The sequence below is a fragment of the Pristiophorus japonicus genome, chromosome 1 (genome assembly GCF_044704955.1).
Source record: "Pristiophorus japonicus isolate sPriJap1 chromosome 1, sPriJap1.hap1, whole genome shotgun sequence".
NCBI classification, from domain to species: Eukaryota; Metazoa; Chordata; class Chondrichthyes; family Pristiophoridae; genus Pristiophorus; species Pristiophorus japonicus.
The window spans coordinates 474,652,679-474,674,235 of record NC_091977.1 but is presented as its reverse complement, the minus strand read 5'-3'; the positions used below and the strand labels follow the sequence as shown (position 1 = coordinate 474,674,235).

The 21,557-nt window shown below is 43.5% G+C and overlaps 1 protein-coding gene across 5 annotated transcripts in view; it reads right to left on the bottom strand.

Annotated features, from left to right (window-relative positions):
- Positions 1-21,557, bottom strand: part of LOC139276483 (UDP-N-acetylglucosamine transporter TMEM241 homolog) — a 243,578-nt gene that overhangs the window by 74,074 nt on the left and 147,947 nt on the right. For 4 of the 5 annotated variants that reach the window (XM_070894555.1, XM_070894586.1, XM_070894564.1 and 1 more), the window contains one exon: positions 4,976-5,040. In XM_070894555.1, the coding sequence (XP_070750656.1) occupies positions 4,976-5,040 (65 nt within the window). Of the gene's footprint in view, positions 1-4,804; positions 4,858-4,975; positions 5,041-21,557 lie in introns of those variants that run through there. The other variant, XM_070894575.1, reaches the window with a different exon arrangement.

Sequence of the window (21,557 nt, the reverse complement as noted above, 5' to 3'; positions counted from 1 at the left end):
TGATCAGATAATCCGTTTTAGTGCTATTGATTGCGGGATAAATATTGGCCAGGACGCTGGGGTTAAACACCGTGTTCTTCTTCAAAATAGTGTCATAGGAGCTTTTACGTCCATCCAAGAGCACAGACAGGGCCTCAGTTTAACATCTCAACCGAAAAATGGCAACTCTGACAGTGTTGCACAGGAGTGTCAGCCTAGATTTTTATGCTCAAGTCTCTGGAGTGGGACTTGAACTCGCATCCTTCTGACTCAGAGGCAAAAGTGCTATCCACTGAGCCACATCTGATAATGCAAAGGACTCTCCTTTGCTCCCACATGGACTATCCATTTCGGCAAAATCATGAGTGTTTTTAGGATTTTATTCCACATCCACTAGAAATTGAGTGCCAATGACTCAACTAATTTTATATCAACCTGGGTTAGAACCAAATTTAGGCCCCATCGGTGAAAAGGGAGCTGACAAGCTCATGGCCACCCACTCTCAATTTATTTGTTAACATAATTCCAATCACTTCCTTAAACAATCCTCCTATCAAACATGAATCCCTCTCAGGAGTGAAGACAGAATTCCTGCAAACAAGCCTTCAAAATGCCTATCTTTATCCAGTGCTTTTACTTTAGTGTTTTCACATTGAATTAAGGGTCTCTGGGATAGAAGTTCATTTTGGGCATGATTACATCACATCAGCGGCTAGTTACACGCCCTGCCCGATATTCAGTTCCACTGACTTCAATGGAGCCAAATATCTGATGGGAGTGGACTAAAGGCAGCCAATGTGATACCGTCTGTTTTCCACAACCGTCTGAGACGTATTTCTATCCCTCTGTTTGAAGTGAGTAGCCTCCATGAGCTATTCTCCCAATGTTACACCCTGCATCGGGAACCAGCCTCGAGGGGTGCTGTGTTTTCTGATATAATATGGAGACATAAGAACATAAGAAATAGGAGCAGGAGTAGGCCCTATGGCCCATCGAGCCTGCTCCACCCTTCAATCAGAGCATGGCTGATCATCGACCTCAACTCCACTTTCCCGCCCGATCTCCATATCCCTTGATTCCCCTAGACTCCAAAAATCTATCTATCTCAGCTTTGAATATATTCAGAGACTCAGCTTCCACAGCCCTCTGGGTCAGAGAATTCCAAAGATTCACAACCCTCTGTCTTAAATGGCTTTCCCATTATCCTGAGACTGTGACCCCTGGTTCTTGATACTCCAGCCAAGGGAAACAACCTCTCAGCATCAGAGAGTGTAGGCCCATTCTACAAAATCTCTCATCATAAGACAGCCCTCTCATCCCAAGAATCAATCTAGTGAACCTCCGTTGTACCACCTCCAAGACAAGTATATCCTTCCAGTGCAGCCTTCGGCCGCCTGAGAAAAAGAGTGTTCGAAAACCAGGCCCTCAAATCTGCCACCAAGCTCATGGTCTACAGGCCTGTAGTAATTCCCGTCCTCCTGTTGGCTCAGAGACATGGAACATGTACAGTAGACACCTCAAGTCACTGGAGAAATACCACCAACGATATCTCCGCAAGATCCTCTAAATTCCCTGGGAGGACAGATGCGTCCTCGACCAGGCAATCCTCAGCATTGAAGCACTGACCACACTTGATCAGCTCCGCTGGGCAGGCCACATTGTCCACGTCAGACACGAGACTCCCAAAGCAAGCGCTCTACTCGGAACTCCTTCACGGCAAACGAGCCAAAGGTAGGCAGAGGAAACGTTACAAAGACACCCTCAAAGCCTCCTTGATAAAGTGCAACATCCCCACCGGCACCTGGGAGTCCCTGGCAAAGATCGCCCTAAGTGGGGGAAGTGCATCCGGGAGGGCGCTGAGCACCTCGAGTCTCATCACCAAGAAATCAAACGCAGGCAACGGAAAGAGCGTGCGGCAAACCAGTCTCACCCACCCCTTCCCTCAACGACTGTTTGTCCCACCTGTGACAGGGACTGTGGCTTTCGTATTGGGCTGTTCAGCCACCTAAGGACTCATTTTAAGAGTGGAAGCGAGTCTTTGTCTATTCCGAGGGACTGCCTATGATGATGATGACCCTTCCTTAGATAAGGAGACCAAAACTGTGCACAGTACTCCAGGTGTGGTCTCACCGAGGCCCTGTACAATTGTAGCAAGACTTCCTTACTCTTATACTCCAACCCCCTTGCAATAAAGGACAACATGCCATTTGCCTTCCTAATTGCTTGCTGTACCTACATGCTAGCTTTCTGTGATTCTTGCACAAGAACACCAAAATCTCTCTGAACACCAACATTTAAATGTTTCTCACCATTTAAAAAATATTCTGTTTTTCTATTCTTTCTACCAAAAAGTGAATAACCTCACATTTCCCTATATTATACTCCATCTGCTCACTTAGTCTATCTATATCCCTTTGCAGATGCTTTGTGTTCTCCTCACAGCTTACTGTCCCACCTAACTTTGTATTGTCAGCAAACATGGATACATCACATTCGGTCCCTTCATCTAGGTCATTAAAATAGATTGTAAATAGCTGAGGCCCCAGTACTGATCCTTGCAGCACCCCACTAGTTATAGCATGCCAACCTGAAAAAGATCCGTTTATCCTTCGAGAGCAAACAGGCAGGACCACATCACCACATTTACTGAAACAAGCAGCCTTAAATTGACAGCAGGTTTGTACTCCTAAATTTTCATGGGCGTCATGTATGGAATGCAGCCATAGTCCATACAATCACATTATGGACCAGATTGCTGCAAGATTGATATTGTGGTTGCCATGGGGTTATGATCAATGTCTCCTATGCTGTAAAAATGCCTTAACAAGTGCATGATGTGACCTGATCAAGGTGAGAGTTGATTAGAAGTTGTTCAATTCAATTTGCACCACAATGTCCTATTTTAGGAGTTTGGTTGCGTACGATTTACAACACTATTTGCTTTTAGCCTCAAGGAGCTTTAAATCTCAGTCCATCTTCATTATTACTGACAGTTTACTATGCGTATGTTTATCTGAGTATGTTCTACAAGACAAATGGTTTATCGTTGTGGGAGCTCAAGTGATTATGGTATTTCACATCAACTTACAAACCCCATTTGCAGAGGACATGGGGCGGGGGGGTGGGGTGGGGGGCGTGGGTGGAGAAGTTGCGATGATAAGAAGAAAGAGGAGAGGATGAGGAAAGAGGAGAGGATGGGGAAAGGGAGAGGATATGTGGGGGAGGGGGAAAGAGGAGAGGTACGGATGGGGAGAGGAGAGAATGGGGAAAGGGGAGAGGAGAGAATGGGGAAAAGAGAGAGGGAGAGAGGGAGGATGGGAAAAAGAGGAGAGAGGAGAGGACTGGGAAATAGGAGGATGAGGAAATAGGAGGAGAGGAGAGGATACGTGGGGGAGGGGGAAGAAGAGAGATATGGATGGGGAGAGGAGAGGATGGGAAAAGAGGAGAGGAGAGGATGGGGAAGAGAGGAGAGGAGGTGATGGGGGAAGTAGAAGAGGATACGTAGAAGGCAGAGAGGATACAGGGGTGGGTGCAGAAGGGGAGAGGATATGGGAGTAAAACAGAGCTTAATGTATGCCCCTCGCCCCAGTCCCCTTCTCACAACCCCCCCAGTCTCGCTCTTCCCCATCACACTCCTCTCGCTACACCTATCTTTCCTATGCCCTTTTCCCCCATCTCCCCAATTTCTGCTCCCCTCTCCATTTCCTTGCTCTATACTCATTACCTACCCTCCCTCTCTCTTCTCTTCCTTCTACCTTCTCTACCTCTGGGGAAGGAAAAAATGAATCAGGATAATCTGGCAATCAAAAAGGGAGCACAATCCAGGAAATGGAGCGAGGGGTTTTGGGGGGGGAGGAAAAAACGAAGAGATTTTATTTGATGGGCAAGTGGCCGTCAGGGAGAAGGTGCTCAGTGAGGTGGGACTGGAGAAATCATTGCTCTGTGGCAGAGGAAAGATTATTTGTTCAGTGGGTGGGGGGGGGGGCGGGGGGAGGTGTTGGGTGTTTCTGTGAACTAACGGCCACCATGGATTGTCCACACTTTCCTTTTTAGGTATTTATCCAATTCCCTTTTGAAAATTACCACTGAATCTGCTTCCACCACTCTTTCAGGGAATGCATGCAAGATCATAACTCGCTGCATAAAGAAATTTCTCCTCATCTCCCCTCTGGATTTTTTGCCAATTATCTTAAATCTGTGTCCTCTGGTTACCAACCCTCTTGCCAGTGGAAACAGTTTATCCCCATCTAATCTATCAAAGCCCCTCGTAATTTTGAACACCTCCATTAAATCTCCCCTTAACCTTCTCTGCTCCAAAGACATAACTGAAGTCCCTCATCCCTGGTACCATTCTGGTAAATCGACTCTGCACTCTCTCCAAGGCCTTCATGTGAATCGTCATGTGAAATGGGGATAGAGATTGGGGATAATTGCACCATAAATGTAATTCTGTTCCTATTTTAAAGTAAAAAATTCTGTCCTTATTTTTATATTTCCTTTATAATTTATCTTCCACATTTATAATGGGAGCTGTCGATGTGACCTTTACACCTCCCCTAGAAGTGGTGGTGCAGGAGGGTGTAAGTACACTGTCACAAGTTTGCAGTTTCAAGTGCCTATGGACGAACAAACTTATCACAGAAAAAAGGTAATAGGGTGTGCATACAGTTGTGAGATTTTAAAGATATAGAGCAATGATGCCCCAGTCTAACACTCTTAATTCCTACAAATACATCAGCACCATTGGGGTCACAAGATTTGTTTGATATATATCTACAGTACACTGAGCCTGCTCTGAGTAGCAATATATTATTGCATGAGTGCATGAGTGATATAAAATGTGATTCAAATACATGATGGGTTGTGTTTCAATTTAGTCTGTGAAAGAGAAAGGTTTTAAATCATCAGTGTTGTGCCAGCTATAGTTCATTCTTTATATGCACGTTAACTGATATCACGGTCTCAAATGTACTTAGGTAATGAAGTGTTTACTCACCAGAAACTTGTAGGTACATTCATGAGAGTTTCAAAGACAACCAATGACAAACACGCTGCCAAAACCTAAACACACAACAAAAAAATATATAGTTACTTGCAGGGTTCGCCTTTTCCGCTTTTCTACTTGATCTGCAAGAGTAGTTGTGTAGCATCAAGAGCCAACCTGAAGGGGTCATGTTGAACTATTACAAAAGGACTGCCAATTCTTGGAATGCCCTCCTCCCACCCAATGAACCAGATAAGAATGGACACATCTCACAATCACCAGCTGGAACCTGTAAATCACAGAGCTATGAAGCCAGTTCTTTTACCACGACAATATCAAATTAACAAAGAGATCACTCTAATTGACAGAAGCTAACATACCAGATCATTTTATTAATCTACAAGTTTATTAAGTTTTGAAAGTTAGGATGGCAGTTATAAGAATGCTTTGGCATACTGTACCTGATCAGAATATTTCACATACCAAGATCACACGGCAAATGTGGCAACTGACAAAAACCCGGCAAAATATCCAAGGTTCTGAATGTGCCCACGGGATTGTGATTGCAATTCAGGTTTTAGTACAAATATATCGACACTTATTTTGCATTTGATATCTGTTTTATTACTCAAAATAAACCACTCCAAACAGAAATTAACCTGTACTTGGTCATGGGAGAAGCAGCAAAACTGATCATCAGACCATCTAACTGCATTAATAAAAAACACTCAACTATCATACAGTCAAGACCCTAACGTGGTCTTATTTCCCACAACTCATTCTCCACAATCTGCCCCGCCCCCCCAACCCTCCCTTCCACCCCCAACCCTCCCCCGCACCCCCCCAAGTCATTCCTTTCCACACACACAACCAAATTATCGGCTTAAATCTGATTTCAGCGTGAATTCCAATAACCTCTTGCCTGCCCACAGAGAATGGAAGTAATATAATCAGCCAGCTCCCCAGGTCAATGCCTCAAACACTTGCATAAATATGGTACCACAGCCCCATAAATTCTGGTACCAAGTCTGACACTGAAAGTGCCCAAATACTAGTGGAACATTAAAAGTGCCATTTTCTCCTGATACATTAATCTAATCCTAATATTTACAGGTCATTCGAGTACACCCCCAGGAGGTTTTACTTATTTCTATTGCTGATTGGTATCCTGCATGGTAGTGTGTGAGCAGCTAATGAACACAAGGCACATGTCTTTAACATTGTCATTTTCCTAAAGTTTACGTTAACTATTCTCAACCAGAGTCCAGGTGCTCTTTTTCCTACTTACATTCTCCCTTTTTGAAATAGCAACCATATTTTCACAGCTGCACTGTTGGAAAACCAGCTGCAATTTTTTTTTAAGATTCCAACATTAAAAGTTAGTGGAATTATTTGCGCTAATTTTTTGATCATTCTTCTGCGCCTGTGTGGCCTGGACTCCGCCCCCGATGCCTACGCATGCGCTGACTCCTCGAATCCGACACCGGAAGTGGGGCCTGTATTGTGCGGAGCTGTGCCACGTGTGTTTAGATTTTGGATTATCTTCAGGACTTTTGCCTAGAATATCATTGTGATCATCTTCATGAATATTTTTTTGGCCTTCTGAGGGGGGGGGGGGGTGGGGGGAGGAGGGGGAGAGAGCGAGAGAGACTGGTGGGGGGGGGGGTAGAGCGAGAGAGACTGGTGGGGGGGGGGGTAGAGCGAGAGAGACTGGTGGGGGTGGGGAGAAAGCGAGAGAGACTGGGGGGGAGAAAGCGAGAGAGACTGGGGGGGAGAAAGCGAGAGAGACTGGGGGGGAGAAAGCGAGAGAGACTGGGGGGGAGAAAGCGAGAGAGACTGGGGGGGAGAAAGCGAGAGAGACTGGGGGGGGAGAAAGCGAGAGAGACTGGGGGGGGAGAAAGCGAGAGAGACTGGGGGGGGAGAAAGCGAGAGAGACTGGTGGGGGAGAAAGCGAGAGAGACTGGGGGGGGAGAAAGCGAGAGAGACTGGGGGGGGAGAAAGCGAGAGAGACTGGGGGGGGAGAAAGCGAGAGAGACTGGGGGGGGAGAAAGCGAGAGAGACTGGGGGGGAGAAAGCGAGAGAGACTGGGGGGGAGAAAGCCTAGTCCTCTATCCTAATTAGCCAGTCTTGCTGAGGGAAACCATAATGAATGGGGAGAGAGAGAGAGAGAGTCGGGCATTTTTCTGAGGTTAAGGAAAAGGAGCGTATTCTGGGACAGTGGAAGCCACATATTGTATTGAACCAGTACTCCAAGTTTTAAGAAAATATTTGTTCTCGGGCTATGGATGTCGCTTGCAAGGTCATATATATTGTCCATCGATAATTGCCCTGAGATAGTGATGATGGGCTTTCTTCTGGAATTGTTGGCATCCTTTTAAAGATGCTTTGACAATGACGCTAGGTAGGGAATTCCATAATATTGACCCAACGAGGGCTGGAATTTGTAACGAGAAAAACATGTAATTTTCTCTCAATGGTTACTGCCTTTTCATTAGCATAAGATTCACAAAAATTCAGAAGATAAATGTGGATGTACACATTCATTCAAATAAAGCTTCAGAGCATTCACTCCCTTCCTGTTGGTTTGCAAGTATGCCATCTGGTCGTTCCAGTGGTAGGGGTAACCGAATGTCATTCAGATAGCTTGGATTTGAATCATGGCCTCAATTGACATTCAAATTCAGTTGTCAAATTCCATACATCTTTCATTCCCTTCCTATTACAATTGAGATGTTTAAAACCCAAATGTATCATCTAACCACGGCTTCTTGATTAATCTTATCTCATCTCCTATTCTTTTCAAATTTAGTGATGCTTATGCTTCAGCCTCTACACTTTTTCTCAGTATTAAAAAAACGACATATCCAGTGGGAGGACACTTCACCGATTTGTAGCTGGGACTGCCAGACAAATTCTCTCAAGTTACGGGAGATCTTTACCTCAGCCAGTGAAAAAAGATCATGGAGATCTATCCTACCCTTTACTGACTCAAACAGAATATCAACAGCAACCAGGTTCCCTGCTCAAAATGTTATTGGCAAAGAGTTCAAAAGGGAAAAATTTACAAGAAAATATATGCACCAATCTAGAGTTGATCTGAAGGTCGGCCATACAGTTATAAGTGGTCATTGTCTCACATTTTATTTTAACTGAGAGATGTATACATAATGAAGGCAGTAATGCTTTATATTCAGGAGTGCACTGACCTAGCAACTCTAAAGCAACAAAGCAGCTGGAAGCTTTAATGGGACAGTTAGGTTTTGATGTGCTAAATGGCCGTTTTTCACCCTTGACTTTTCTTATGCAGCAAGTGAGTTATGACTAGTGCTATGAATATTATACAGATATATCTAGCTCATGGGTCTTCATAATTTCTGTTGATACCAGATGTTAAACAATAGACAGTTAAAGAATTATGAGGGGAAAATAAAGACTGGTTTAATGGCGTAGCGAGTCTCGTTGCGGTTTGGTTCAGAGATGCTGGAGGCAGGGCGAGTACTCATCGGCCTGTTATTATGGAATGTGGGTTTTGAATGTTCATTCTCTGAACTATCTCTTACTCCATTGTTGTGGTTTTTGGGTTTCTTTGATATTCTCTTCAATTGGATTTTCAAAGGAAGTGTATTTCTGGCAATTAGAACGTGATATAATCTCCATGAATATATGAAAACAAAAATCTTGGAAATAATAAGCATAGAAAAATATCAAGCCTGTAATTGTTGTTAACTACGTTAAAGATGGTTGTTAACAGAGTATGATCATACAGTATATTCTTTGTAAATAAGCAGACAAGAGTGATGATAACATGTTAACCAGATTCTTGCTGGAACAAAATAGGCCACAACTGATGTTCCCCAGGGATCTGTACTGAGGCCTTAGCTTTTCACCATGTATATCAATGGCTTGAATGAAGGAATAGAGAACTGTATAGCAACGTTAGCAGAGGACACTATGTTGGGAGGCAGAGTAAGCAGTGCAGATGGAAGCCGGACTTTACAAAGCAACACAGATAGATTAAGTGAGTTGGCAAAACTGTGGCAAATGGAGTTCAATGTGGAGAAGTGTGTGGACATCCACTTTGGACACAAGACAAATTGGAATATTTCCTAAATGGTGAGAAACTAGAAACTGTGGAGGAGCAAAGAAATATAGGTATCCATGTCCACAAGTCACTACAAGCTAGTGGACAGGTACAACAATTTATTTAAAAACGTTAATGGAATGTTGGCCTTTAGCTCAAGGGGGTTGGAATACAAACGGACGAAGTGATGCTTCAGTTATACAGAGCCTTAGTCAGATCCCATCTGGAGTACTGCGTTCAGTTCCGGGCACCGCACCTCAGGAAGGATATATTGGCCTTGGAGGGGGTGCAGTGCAGATTCACCAGAATGGACCAATAGAATACTGGGACTTAAAGGGTTAAATTATGACGACAGGTTGCATAAACTTCGCTTGTATTCCCTGGAACAAGATGATTGAGGGGTGATCTAATCTAGGCGTTTAAAATAACAAAAGGATTCGATAAGAGTAGATACAGTGAAACTATTTCTTCTTACGGAAGGGGACATAATCTTAAAATTAGAGCTGAGCCATTCAGGAAATCAGGAAGCAATTTTTTTAAAAAGAGGGTACTGGAAACCTGGAACTTTCTTTCCCAAGAGTGAGAGAGATAGTTTTTTGTAAGGTAAGGGTATCAAGTGATATGGAGCAACAGCGGGTAAATGGAGTTGAGGTGCAGATCAACCATGATCTGATTGAATGGTGGAACAGATTTATTAGAAATTAAAGATGCCTAAAAATGTATAAAACTGATACAGATGCTGTGTTTTAAAAAGTTGTTTTGAACTGGAGACAAGGTATCTCCTTAGAGCGATAGGGAATACTTAGAAATGCTAATTATCTACAGTTTTCAAGTTAAAGCTTCAGTTTGTTTATGTATCTTTCAGACAATTTGTATGGAAAGACTTAGAATGGAAGGAAGTTTGTAGGAGTTAACGTCTTAAAGAAATGAATGATCGGTTAAGGTGAGAAAGCTCTGGTTTGGCTTCATAAGTTCAAAGGATAGAGGACTAGGCTTGGTATTGATTGTACCTGAGAAAATAGGGAGAGAGAGAAATGAAAGAAATTCCACAGAGAAAGGATCTTCGAGGTTGTGTAAACGATAACATGTGACCAAAATCGCATGACATCTTTAGGGTGGGTTCTTGAAACAAGAATCGAGAGAAAGAACATGATACCGTATTGGATAGCAAGTTTTTAGGGGAACCTTTATAGGTCAAAAGACCTGGTCAATATTCCGGTTCAGGCCCATCCCTAAAAATAGGTTCAAAGCGAACTCCCGGAAGCTTATACTCACAGATGAGAGAGAGAGAGAGAGAGAGAGAGAGAGAGAGAGAGAGAGAGAGAGAGAGAGAGAGAGAGAGAGAGAGAGAGAAGGAGAGAGAGAAGGAGAGAGGGAAGCCCTAGACGATCGGAAGAACAGAATTGCTCACATGTGTCAACCGTCTGTCCAATCGGATCGATTTCAACTATTGTTACAGTCGTATGTTTTTACTGTATAACTAATGTGATATATTTGGTCTTAAACTCTGATTAAACACAATGGGCCCAAGTTTCCACATGATTTGCGTCTGATTTTTAGGAGCAACTGGTGGAGAACGGACTATCTTAAAAATCGCAATTCTCCACATTTTTTTTTCTGCAGTTCTAGTCAGGTAGAACAGTTCTACTTTGGAACAGAATTTTTTCTTCAAAAGGGGGCGTGTCCGGCCACTGACGCCTGATTTGAAAGTTTCCACAGTGAAAACGTACTCCAAACTAAGTTAGAATGGAGCAAGTGAAGATTTTTGTAGAACTGAAAAAACCTGTTCTACACATTAAAAATTCAGGCGCAGGTTACAAATTAGGCGTCCAGAACGAGGTGGTGGGGGGTGGGGGGGGGGGGAAGGGAACTCATTAAATTCTACAATAAATCCTTATTTATACTTCTACAAATATTATACAAATAAATCCAACCTGAATAAACATTTATAAGCAAAGAAAAGATTAAATAAACCATCTTCCTACCTGTGTGAAAGTGCTTCAGCCAGGGAGAATTCTGCAGCCGTTCGTTGCCGCTGAGCGGGAGAGGGGGGAGGAGGAGGAGACAGCCGTTCGTTGCCGCTGAGCGGGAGAGGGGGGAGGAGGAGGAGACAGCCGTTCGTTGCCGCTGTGCGGGAGGGCGGGAGAAAGCCGTTCGTTGCCGCTGTGCGGGAGGGCGGGAGAAAGCCGTTCGTTGCTGCTGAGCGGGAGGGGGGTGGGAGGAAGAGACAGCCGTTCGTTGCTGCTGAGCAGGAAGGGGGGGGGGGGAGAAAACAGCCGTCTGTTCCCGGGGTGGGGGGGAGAAGGAGACAGTGAGAAGGTTGCAAGAAGCCTCAGTGCTGATGTGCTGATGGCAATGTGCTTTTATTAAAAAATGTTCAAAAATTAAACAGCTACAAAGAACTACAAAAATGGGCGAGTGCCAATGTTTCCTTCACACTGCGCGTGCGCGAACGCTCCAACGCGCACGCGCAGCGTTGCCGGCAGGAAAAAAAATAATTTAAATAGTACCCACCCCCTCCCACTTACAAAATTGGCGCGAGTGTAGGCTCCGCCCCCCTGGGCGCCGCGCCAGGCAGACAAGGAGCTGCAGGGCGCTTGAGAATAGCGCAGTTTTTTTAGGCGCCGTTTTAGGCGCGAAAAACGGGCGCCCAGCTCGGAGGGGCGCCCGTTTTTTTTCGTGTGGAAACTTGGGCCCAATATATCCACCATATACCCGAACTGGACTATTTAAAGTGACCAGAGATAGCCGTAGAGAGGTTGTTTCTAACAGGTTCAAGGGGCTGAATGGCCTACTATTTCTATGTTCTTAGAATAGGAACTACATGCAAAATGCTAACCAATCTTGCACTGCACCTTAAATAACCTGTGTACCTGCACACCAAGGTCTTTTGCTACTCTACTACCACTTTATCTGTATTTAATTCCCTATTCTGTAATATGTAATATTGTTCTACATTGAACTATATCTGACACCTATCTACCTATTTTGCTAACCTATCTTAGTCTTCCTGCAAACTTTCATCATTCTCATGACAATGTGGTGTTATTAGTAAATTTAAATATTGTTCCTTGAATTCCTAAATCCAGATCATTACTTGAGGAATGGTGCAAGGGGAAGGGATTCAAATTCCTGGGACATTGGAACCGGTTCTGGGGGAGGTGGGACCAGTACAAACCAGATGGTCTGCACCTGGGCAGTACTGGAACCGATATCCTAGGCGGAGTGTTTGCTACTGCTGTTAGGGAGGGTTTAAACTAAAATGGCAGGGGGATGGGAATCTATGCAGGGAGACAAACGGCAGTAAAAAAGGGGCAGAAGCAAAAGGTAGGGAGGAGAAAAGCAAGAGTGGAGGGCAGAGAAGTCAAGGGCAAAAATCAAAAAGGGCCACATTACAACATAATTCAAAAAGGACAAAGAGTTGTTAAAAAAACAAGCCTGAAGGCTCTGAGTCTCAATGCGAGCAGCATTCGTAATAAGATGGATGAATTGACTGCGCAGATAGCTGTTAACGGGTATGATGTAATTGGGATTACGGAGACATGGCTCCAGAGTAACCAAGGCTGGGAACTCAATATCCAGGGGTATTCAATATTCAGGAAGGACAGACAGGAAGGAAAAGGAGGTGGGGTATCGTTCGTTACTGGTTAAAAAGGAGATTAACGCAATAGCAAGGAAGGTCATCAGCGTGGATGATGTGGAATCTATAGGGGTAGAGCTGAGAAATACCAAAGGGCAGAAAACGTTAGTGGGAGTTGTGTACAGACCACCAAACAGTAGTAGGGAGGTTGGGGATGGCATCAAACAGGAAATTAGGAATGCGTGCAATAAGGATACAGCAGTTATCATGGGTGATATCTTCAATCTACATATTGATTGGGCTAACCAAACTGGTAGCAATACTGTGGAGGAAAATTTTCTGAAGTGTATAAAGGATGGTTTTCTAGACCAATATGTTGAGGAACCAACTAGAGAGCAGGTCATCCTAGACTGGGTCTTGTGTAATGAGAGAGAATTAATTAGCAATCTGGGGAAGAGTGACCATAATATGGTAGAATTCTTTATTAAGATGGAGACTGACACAATTAATTCAGAGACTAGGGTCCTGAACTTAAAGAAAGGAAACTTCGACGGTATTAGATGTGAATTGGCTAGGATAGATTGGAGAATGATACTTAAAGGGTTGACGATGGATAGGCAATGAAAGACATTTAAAGATCACATGCATGAACTTCAACAATTGTACATCACTGTGTGGCATAAGAATAAAAAAGGGAAGGTGGCTCAACTGTGGCTAAGAAGGGAAAGTAGTGAAAGTGTTAAATCCAAGGAAGAGGCATATAAATTGGCCAGAAAAAGCAGCAAACCTGAGGTCTGGAGAAATTTAGAATTCAGCAGAGGAGGTCTAAGGGTTTAATTAGGAGGGGGAAAATAGAGTATGAGAGTAAGCTTGCAGGGAACATAAAAACTGACTGCAAAATCTTCTATAGATATGTGAAGACAAAAAGATTAGTGAAGACTAATGTAGGTCACTTGCAGTCAGAATCAGGTGAATTCATAATGGGGAACAAGGAAATGGCAGACAAATCGAACAAATATTTTGGTTCTGTCTTCACTAAGGAAGACACGAATAACCTTCCGAAAATACTAGGGGACCGAGGGTCTAGCGAGGAGGGGGAACTGAGGGAAATCCTCCTCAGTCAGGAAATGGTGTTAGAGAAATTGAAGGGACTGAAGGCCAATAAATCCCCAGGCCTGATAGTCTGCATCCCAGAGTACTTAAGGAAGTGGCCCTAGAAATAGTAGATGCATTGGTGGTCATTTTCCAACATTCCATGGATTCTGGATCAGTTCCTATGGATTGGAGGGTAACTAATGTAACCCCCCTTTTTAAAAAAGGAGGGAGAGAAAACGAGGAATTATAGACCGGTTGGCTTGACATTGGTGGTGGGGAAAATGCTGGAATCAATTATTAAAGATGTAATAGCAGGGCATCTGGAAAGCAGTGACATGATCGGTCCAAGTCTGCATGGATTTATGAAAGGAAATCATGCTTGACAAATCTTCTGGAAGTTTTTGAAGATGTAACTAGTAGAGTGGATAAGGGAGAACCAGTGGATGTGGTGTATTTGGACTTTCAAAAGGCTTTTGACAAGGTCCCACACAAGAGATTAGTATGCAAAATTAAGGCACATGGTATTGGGAGTAATGTATTGACTTGGATAAAGAACTGGTTGGCAGACAGGAAGCAAAGAGTGGGAATAAACGGGTCCTTTTCAGAATGGCAGGCAGTGAATAGTGGGATGTCACAGGGTTCAATGCTGGGACCCCAGCTATTTATAATATACATTAATGATTTAGACGAAGGAATTGAAGGTAATATCTCCAAGTTTGCAGATTACACTAAGCTGGGTGGTAGTGCTAGCTGCGAGGAGGATGCCAAGAGGCTGCAGGGGGACTTGGACAGGTTAGGTGAATGGGCAAATGCATAGTAGATGTAGTATAATGTAGATAAATGTGAAGTTATCCACTTTGGTGGCAAAAACAGGAAGGCAGATTATTTGAATGGTGACAGATTAGTAAAAGGGGAGGTGCAACGAGACCTGGGTGTCATGGTACATCAATCATTGAAGGTAGGTAGGCAGGTACAGCAGGCAGTAAAGAAAGCAAATGGCATGCTGGCCTTCATAGCGCAGAGATTTGAGTATAGGAGCAGGGAGTTCTTACTGCAGTTGTACAGGGCCTTGGTGAGACCACACCTTGAGTAGTGTACGCCGTTTTGGCCTCCTAATCTGAGGAAGGACGTGCTTGAGGGAGTGCAGCGAAGGTTCTGCAGACTGATTCCCGGGATGGCAGGACTGACATATGAGGAAAGACTGGATCGGCTAGGCTTATACTCACTGGAATTTAGAAGAATGAGAGGGGATCTCATAGAAACTTATAAAATTCTAATGGGACTGGACAGATTAGATGCAGATAGAATGTTCCCGATGTTGGGAAAGTCCAGAACCAGGGGTCACAGTCTAAAGATAAGTGGTAAGCCATATAGGACCGAGATGAGGAGAAACTTTTTCACCCAGCGAGTTGTGAACCTGTGGAATTCTCTACCACAGAAAGTTTTTGAGTTCAGTTCGTTGGACATATTCAAAAGGGAGTTTGATGTGGCCCTTATGGCTAAAGGGATCAGGGGGTATGGAGAGAAGGCAGGGGTTGGGTATTGAGGTTGCATGATCAGCTATGACCATATTGAATGGCGATGCAGGCTCGAAGGGCCGAATGGTCTGCTCCTGCACCTATTTTCTAAGTTTCTATGACGCTTTTTTATTAACACATGAAGAAACCTTCCCAACAGCAGCACAAAACACAAAGGGAAGAATATAGCCTATATATGGTCAAACACTGCACAGACTAAAACCAACCCCCAAGTAAGAATAGGCTGACAAGATAACAGCCCCATTCACTAAGGGCAATGACTTAATCCTTAAAGAGCCCTCTTTATGTCGACAGAACCCTTGATGTACTTCTGACCCGGTGTCCATCACCAAATTATCTTGAATCTCAGCAGCACTTTGATCTCAAGATGTGATCAACGCACTGACAAATCTAATGTGTTCTTCTGCAAGTGTTGTTTGACAAAATGATATGGTGACTTCACAAAACTTTTTTTATATTATTTTTTTTAAGGGAAGAACATGGCATGTTTTGCAAAAATCAGCAGGCAAAATTTGGAAAATTTTGCAGAACTTTTCCTCAGGAGATTGGAGCCAACATGGAAACATCATCTGCCAAATGCAAGTTGTCACGGTTAGCCAATGTATGCTGTAGGTTACGTAGTATTATATAAAGTCTACAGCATAGGAACAGGCCATTCGGCCCAACTGCTTTATGATGGTGTTTATGCTCTCCACGAGCCTCCTCCCACGCCACTTCATCCCAGCATATTCTTCTATTCGCTTCTCTCTCATATGCTGATCTATCTTCCCCTTAAATGCATCTATACTATTTGCCTCAACTACTCCTTGTGGTAGCGAGTTCCACATTCTTACCACTTTTTAAAAATGTGTTCATGGCATATGGGCATCACTGGCAAGGCCTGCACTCTCTGGAGAAAGAAGTTTTTCCATTACACATCACATGTATGCATTGCATCACTTATGTGCAAGTTACAACTTTAGACTGCTCACCGGCTCAATTTTTTCCAGGAGTTGAGCAGACATTTATAATGTTTCGTTTTCTTAGGATGCTTCCTGTATTTACCACATTTCCCTGAAGCTAGTGTCAATTGTACAATGGCTATTAAAAGGTTCAGGATTGATAGAATGAAACAGCATTTTCTCCTTCTGTATCATGCAGACCAATGTAATTTGGCATCAATCTCAGAAAGCCATGCCCCATTATACCAGGCATTTCTAGTTTCACATCAGTCACCCTTATGGTTTTGATTATGGGACTATCCACTAGAAACGGAGCTACAACTAAGAAAGGAGACTTTCACTCTAGATTTGGTTGCATTAAAACTTGGGTCCTAAAGTTGAAAAGAAGGCATTCACATTCACTGTACCGTCCACTCCACTTTATTACCTTTTACAACCATTGACTTCAAACTGTACGGCACATCTCCAGCAGCTTTATGCAACAAGCTACCTTCAGTTGATGAAGTCATTCATTTATACATAACTACCCTGGAGAGTCCAAATCATGTGTGTTTAAAACAAATACAAGGAAAATTGCATTTTTTAATTGCAGAACTCAAATGCAACAATTTCCTGTTTTTTTTAAAGACCATTTCAGCCAGAATTATAGGCAGCCAAGATGGGTAATAAGGCTATAGTTCAATTTCAGGCTTCATATGACATCACATACTCTGGAGAACCTAGAGATCAAATTGCAGCATTTATCTCATCCCCTCCCATCCACTTTTTATATTTGGGTAATGGTACGGTCTCAATAATAAAAACCGAGGTAACATTGGTTACAAGTGGCAGCCAAATTGTATGGGTTGGACACGGTTTGTAACCATGTGTCACTATTAGAATTCTGGCACATCATTTACCTGAAGGGTATAATAAGGAAAATATTTTGCTACCAAAAAGGAAACTTATGAGAATCAAAATCAAGGTACTTCATTATACATGATTTTTATTTTACTGTAACAATAAAACATGAATTTAAAACATGAATCGAGACAGCACTTTTGCATTCTGTAATTTCACAAACTCGCTCATTTTCCCAATGCATAAACTTCATAAAAATAATTGCACTAGTCAAATTTAATATCCTGACAGGTTTTTCTTGAGGAAATGGTTTAATTTGCTTTATATTTTTCCTGAATTATTCATGTGAAAGATATTGGCCTGGAATTTGTGGTCAGCAACAAAGCGACGGCACTCGCTCCTGACCTCAAAGAAAGCTACCCACAAAGATCTTGCGATCTCTGTGGCAAAAATTTTAGCTTTCTCGACGTTGATTGTAGCGCTGTCAAAAGGGGATCACAGCGTACAGCGGCAGTGATGTCATCAAGCTGCCTAAGCAGCCAATCAATGAAGAATTCTCACAGACAGCAAGCCAGGAAATAAAAAGCACTGAATATCATTTCACTTAATTTTTTTATTTTTTTTTTAAACAGAGCACGAAATAAAGATTGGAACATGCACATGGGGTTAAGGTAGAAACTGAAATATCACAAAAAAACTTTTAAAAAAAATGTAAGAAAATTTTTTTTAAATCCAATAATCTTTATCACAATGGCAATATTTGACATTCCACAAATATAAAATTAGTTTTTCAGGGCCAGAATGGTTGTTCAGCAGTCAATATTCTGTTAGAACCCCAGTTACAGCTATTCCAACAGGGCTTAACTTTTTAATGAAGTGTTTAACAGCGATATTAGATTTAAAAACTCAAGTTTCAGATCAAGTGATTTCACTGATTGCCAGTTATAGGAAGTTCCAGAGCGCAACCTGTGGCGGAGCAGGGAATGATACTTGTGTGGCATGAATGTTACTTGCCACTTATCAGCCCAAACCTGAATGTCGTCCAGGTCGTGCAGCATGCTGGCATGGACTGCTTCATTATCTGAGGAGTTGTGAATGGAACTGAACACTCTGCAATCATCAGCGAACATTTCCACTTCTGACCTTGGAGGGAAGGTCATTGATGAAGCAGTTGAATATGGTTGGGCCAAGGACACTGCCCTGAAGAACTCCTGTAGCGATGTCCTGGGGCTGAGAGGATTGACATCCAACAATCATCTTTCTTTGTGCTAGGTTATGACTCCAGCCAGTGGAGAGCTTCCCACCCACCCACCCCCACTGACTTCAATTTTACTAGGACTCCTTGAAGTCACACTCGGTCAAATGCTACCTTGATGTCAAGGGCAGTCACACTCTCACGACACCTCTATAATTCAGCTCCTTTTACCATGTTTGGACTAAGGCTGTAATGAGGTCTAGAGCAGAGTGGTCCTGGCCATAATTGTATCTAGGAAAGTCAGCAAAATTTGCCACTGTTGATGGTCATTGACACGCCCATTTTCACCCTTTCTTTTGAGTCACATTGGAGTATGATTTCACAGTTGCTGGATGCCTCTTCTATCTTGACTAAGTGGCCAGTCTTCATGTAGGAGTTAGATAGTGAATGCTGGTAGCCGATTCATCTCCCTGGGGCAGCATGTCCAAGCCAGATGCTGTCCTCAACCAATGCCCAAATTTATATAATTTCAAGCTGGGGTCACTGGACAGTGATGAGTAGCTGAAATGATCTCTGATTTCACCGCTCTTGCGCAGTGGTGCTCACATTAACTGAAGTGCCCACACCACCACCACTCGAGCTGAAATCACCCACCTTCAGACTGTGAATTGACCCTGGGACCTTACTGATTGGTACGGGCGGTGCAATAACTAACTGCGTCATGAGAATTTGCCTATCCTTTTATGATTTTGAAAGAATGAAAGACAGACTTTCTAGGTAGCGCTTTTCACAACCTCAGGATGTCCCAAAGCGCTTTACGCCCAATTAAGTACTATTTGAAATGTAGTTACTGTTGTAATGTGGGAAATGCGGCAGCCAAATCACACACAAGCTCCCACAAACAGCAATGTGATAATGGCCAGATAATCAGTTTTAGGTGATGGTGAATGAGGGATAAATATTGCCGGGAGACCTTCGCCGTCTCCAGGCCAGGTCCAAGACCACCAACCTCTGTTGTCGAGCTACAGTACGCGGACGACACCTGCGTCTGCGCACATTCAGAGGCTGAACTCCAGGACATAGTTGATGTATTTACTGAGGCGTACGAAAGCATGGGCCTTATGCTAAACATCCGTAAAACAAAGGTCCTCCCACCAGCCTGTCCTCGCTTCACAGTACTGTCCCCCAGTCATCAAGATCCACGGCGTGGCCCTGGCCAACGTGGACTATTTCCCATACCTCGGGAGCCTTTTATCAACAAAAGCAGACATCGATGAGGAGATTCAACACCGCCTCCAGTGTGCCAGCGCAGCATTCGGCTGCCTGAGGAAGAGTGTTCGAAGACCAGGCCCTCAAATCTACCATCAAGTTCATGGTCTACAGGGCTGTAGTAATAACCGCCCTCCTGTATGGCTCAGAGACATGGACCATGTACAGTAGACACCTCAAGTCGCTGGAGAAATACCACCAACGATGCTTCCGCAAGTTCCTACAAATCCCCTGGGAGGACAGACGCACCAACATCAGTGTCCTTGTCCAGGTCAACATCCCCAGCATTGAAGTACTGACCACACTTCATCAGCTCCGCTAGGCAGGCCACATGTGTCTGGCATGTGGACAGAGACTCCCAAAGCAAGCGTTCTACTCGGAACTCCTTCGTGGCAAACGAGCCAAAGGTGGACAGAGGAAACGTTACAAGGACACCCTCAAAGCTGCCCTGATACCAAACGACACCTGAGAGTCCCTGGCCATAGACGACCCTAAGTGGAGAAAGTGCATCCGGAGGGCGCTGAGCGCCTCGAGTCTCATCGCCGAGTGCATGCAGAAAACAAGCACAGGCCGCGGAAAGAACGTGTGGCAAAAGAGTCCCACCCTCCCTTACCCTCAACGACTGCCTGACCCACCTGTGGCAGGGACTGTGGCTCTCATATTGGACTGTTCAGCCACCTAAGGACTCACTCTAAGAGTGGAAGCAAGTTTTCCTCGATTCCGAGGAACTGCCTATGATGATGAAGAAATATTGGCCAGGAGAGTGGGACAACTCCCCTGCTCCTCTTCAAAATCGTGCCATGGGATCTTTTATATCCACCTGAAAAACTGAGAGTGCAGCAATTCCTCAGTACTGCACTGGAGTGTTAGCCTAGATTTTTGTGCTCAAGTCTCTGGAGTGAGAATTGAACCCACAACCTTCTTACTCAGAGGCTAGAATATTACCAATGGAGCCACAGAAATTATGGGTGCCAAGCTATCATACTTGCATCCATCAAGATATCACGTTGCTTTTTGCTCTAAATTTTAAAAATGCCTATTGCAACAAAAATGTATTTGAATGGTCCAAATCATTTAAACACAGGTAATTTAATCAAATACATCTCTTACACCAATCCTATAACTGAAATTGGACATCTTAATCTGAATAAAAATACTGCCGAAGCATCCTGGTACTATGAGTGACTTCAAATTTATATTCAGTGATGAATATGAAGGTGTTACAAGAAAATTTGATCAAAAATGATTAGAAATTGAGTACAAATTGCAGCACAGTTTTCTCTCTCTCTAATATTGCAAGACATATAATGTGCCCATGATAACCACAGACTAAAAACAGAAACCCAGCTGAACAGGACAAATGGCAAAAGAACTAGAGGGGAAATTGAGAAATGTTTTCACACAGAGGGTTAGAAACATAGAAAATAGATGCAGGAGAAGGCCATTCAGCCCTTCAATAAGATCATGGCTGAAGCAAAAGACAGAAAGGAGATGAGTAAAAGTGGAGGGCAGAGAAACCCAAGGCAAAAAACAAAAAGGGCCAATGTACAGCAAAATTCTAAAGGGTCAAAGTATAATAAAAAGGCAAGCCTGAAAGCCCGGTGCCTCAAAGTGAGGAGTATTCGGAACCCAGGAGAGGGCTCTGAGCTAGGTGGAGTGGGTGAGAGCGCAGATGAACAGGACCCCAAGAAAGAATGCAAAAGGCAGGAGGCAACAGAGCAGAGTAGCACTGGGATAAATGTAAACCACAAGGTGATAGGAAGGGACAATATGTATGAATATAAATGGGCTACAGGAGGGGTCAAAACTAAAAATCATGGTTTAAAAACTAGTATTAAAACACTTTGCCTAAATGCACGCAGCATTCGAAATAAAGTAAATGAGTTGACGGCACAAATCATTACAAATGGGTATGATTTGGTGGCCATTACAGAAACGTGATTGCAGGGTGGTCAAGACTGGGAATTAAACATACAAGGTTATCTGACAATTCGGAAGGATAGACAAGAAGGGAAAGGAGGTGGGGTAGCTCCGTTAATAAAGGATGATATCAGG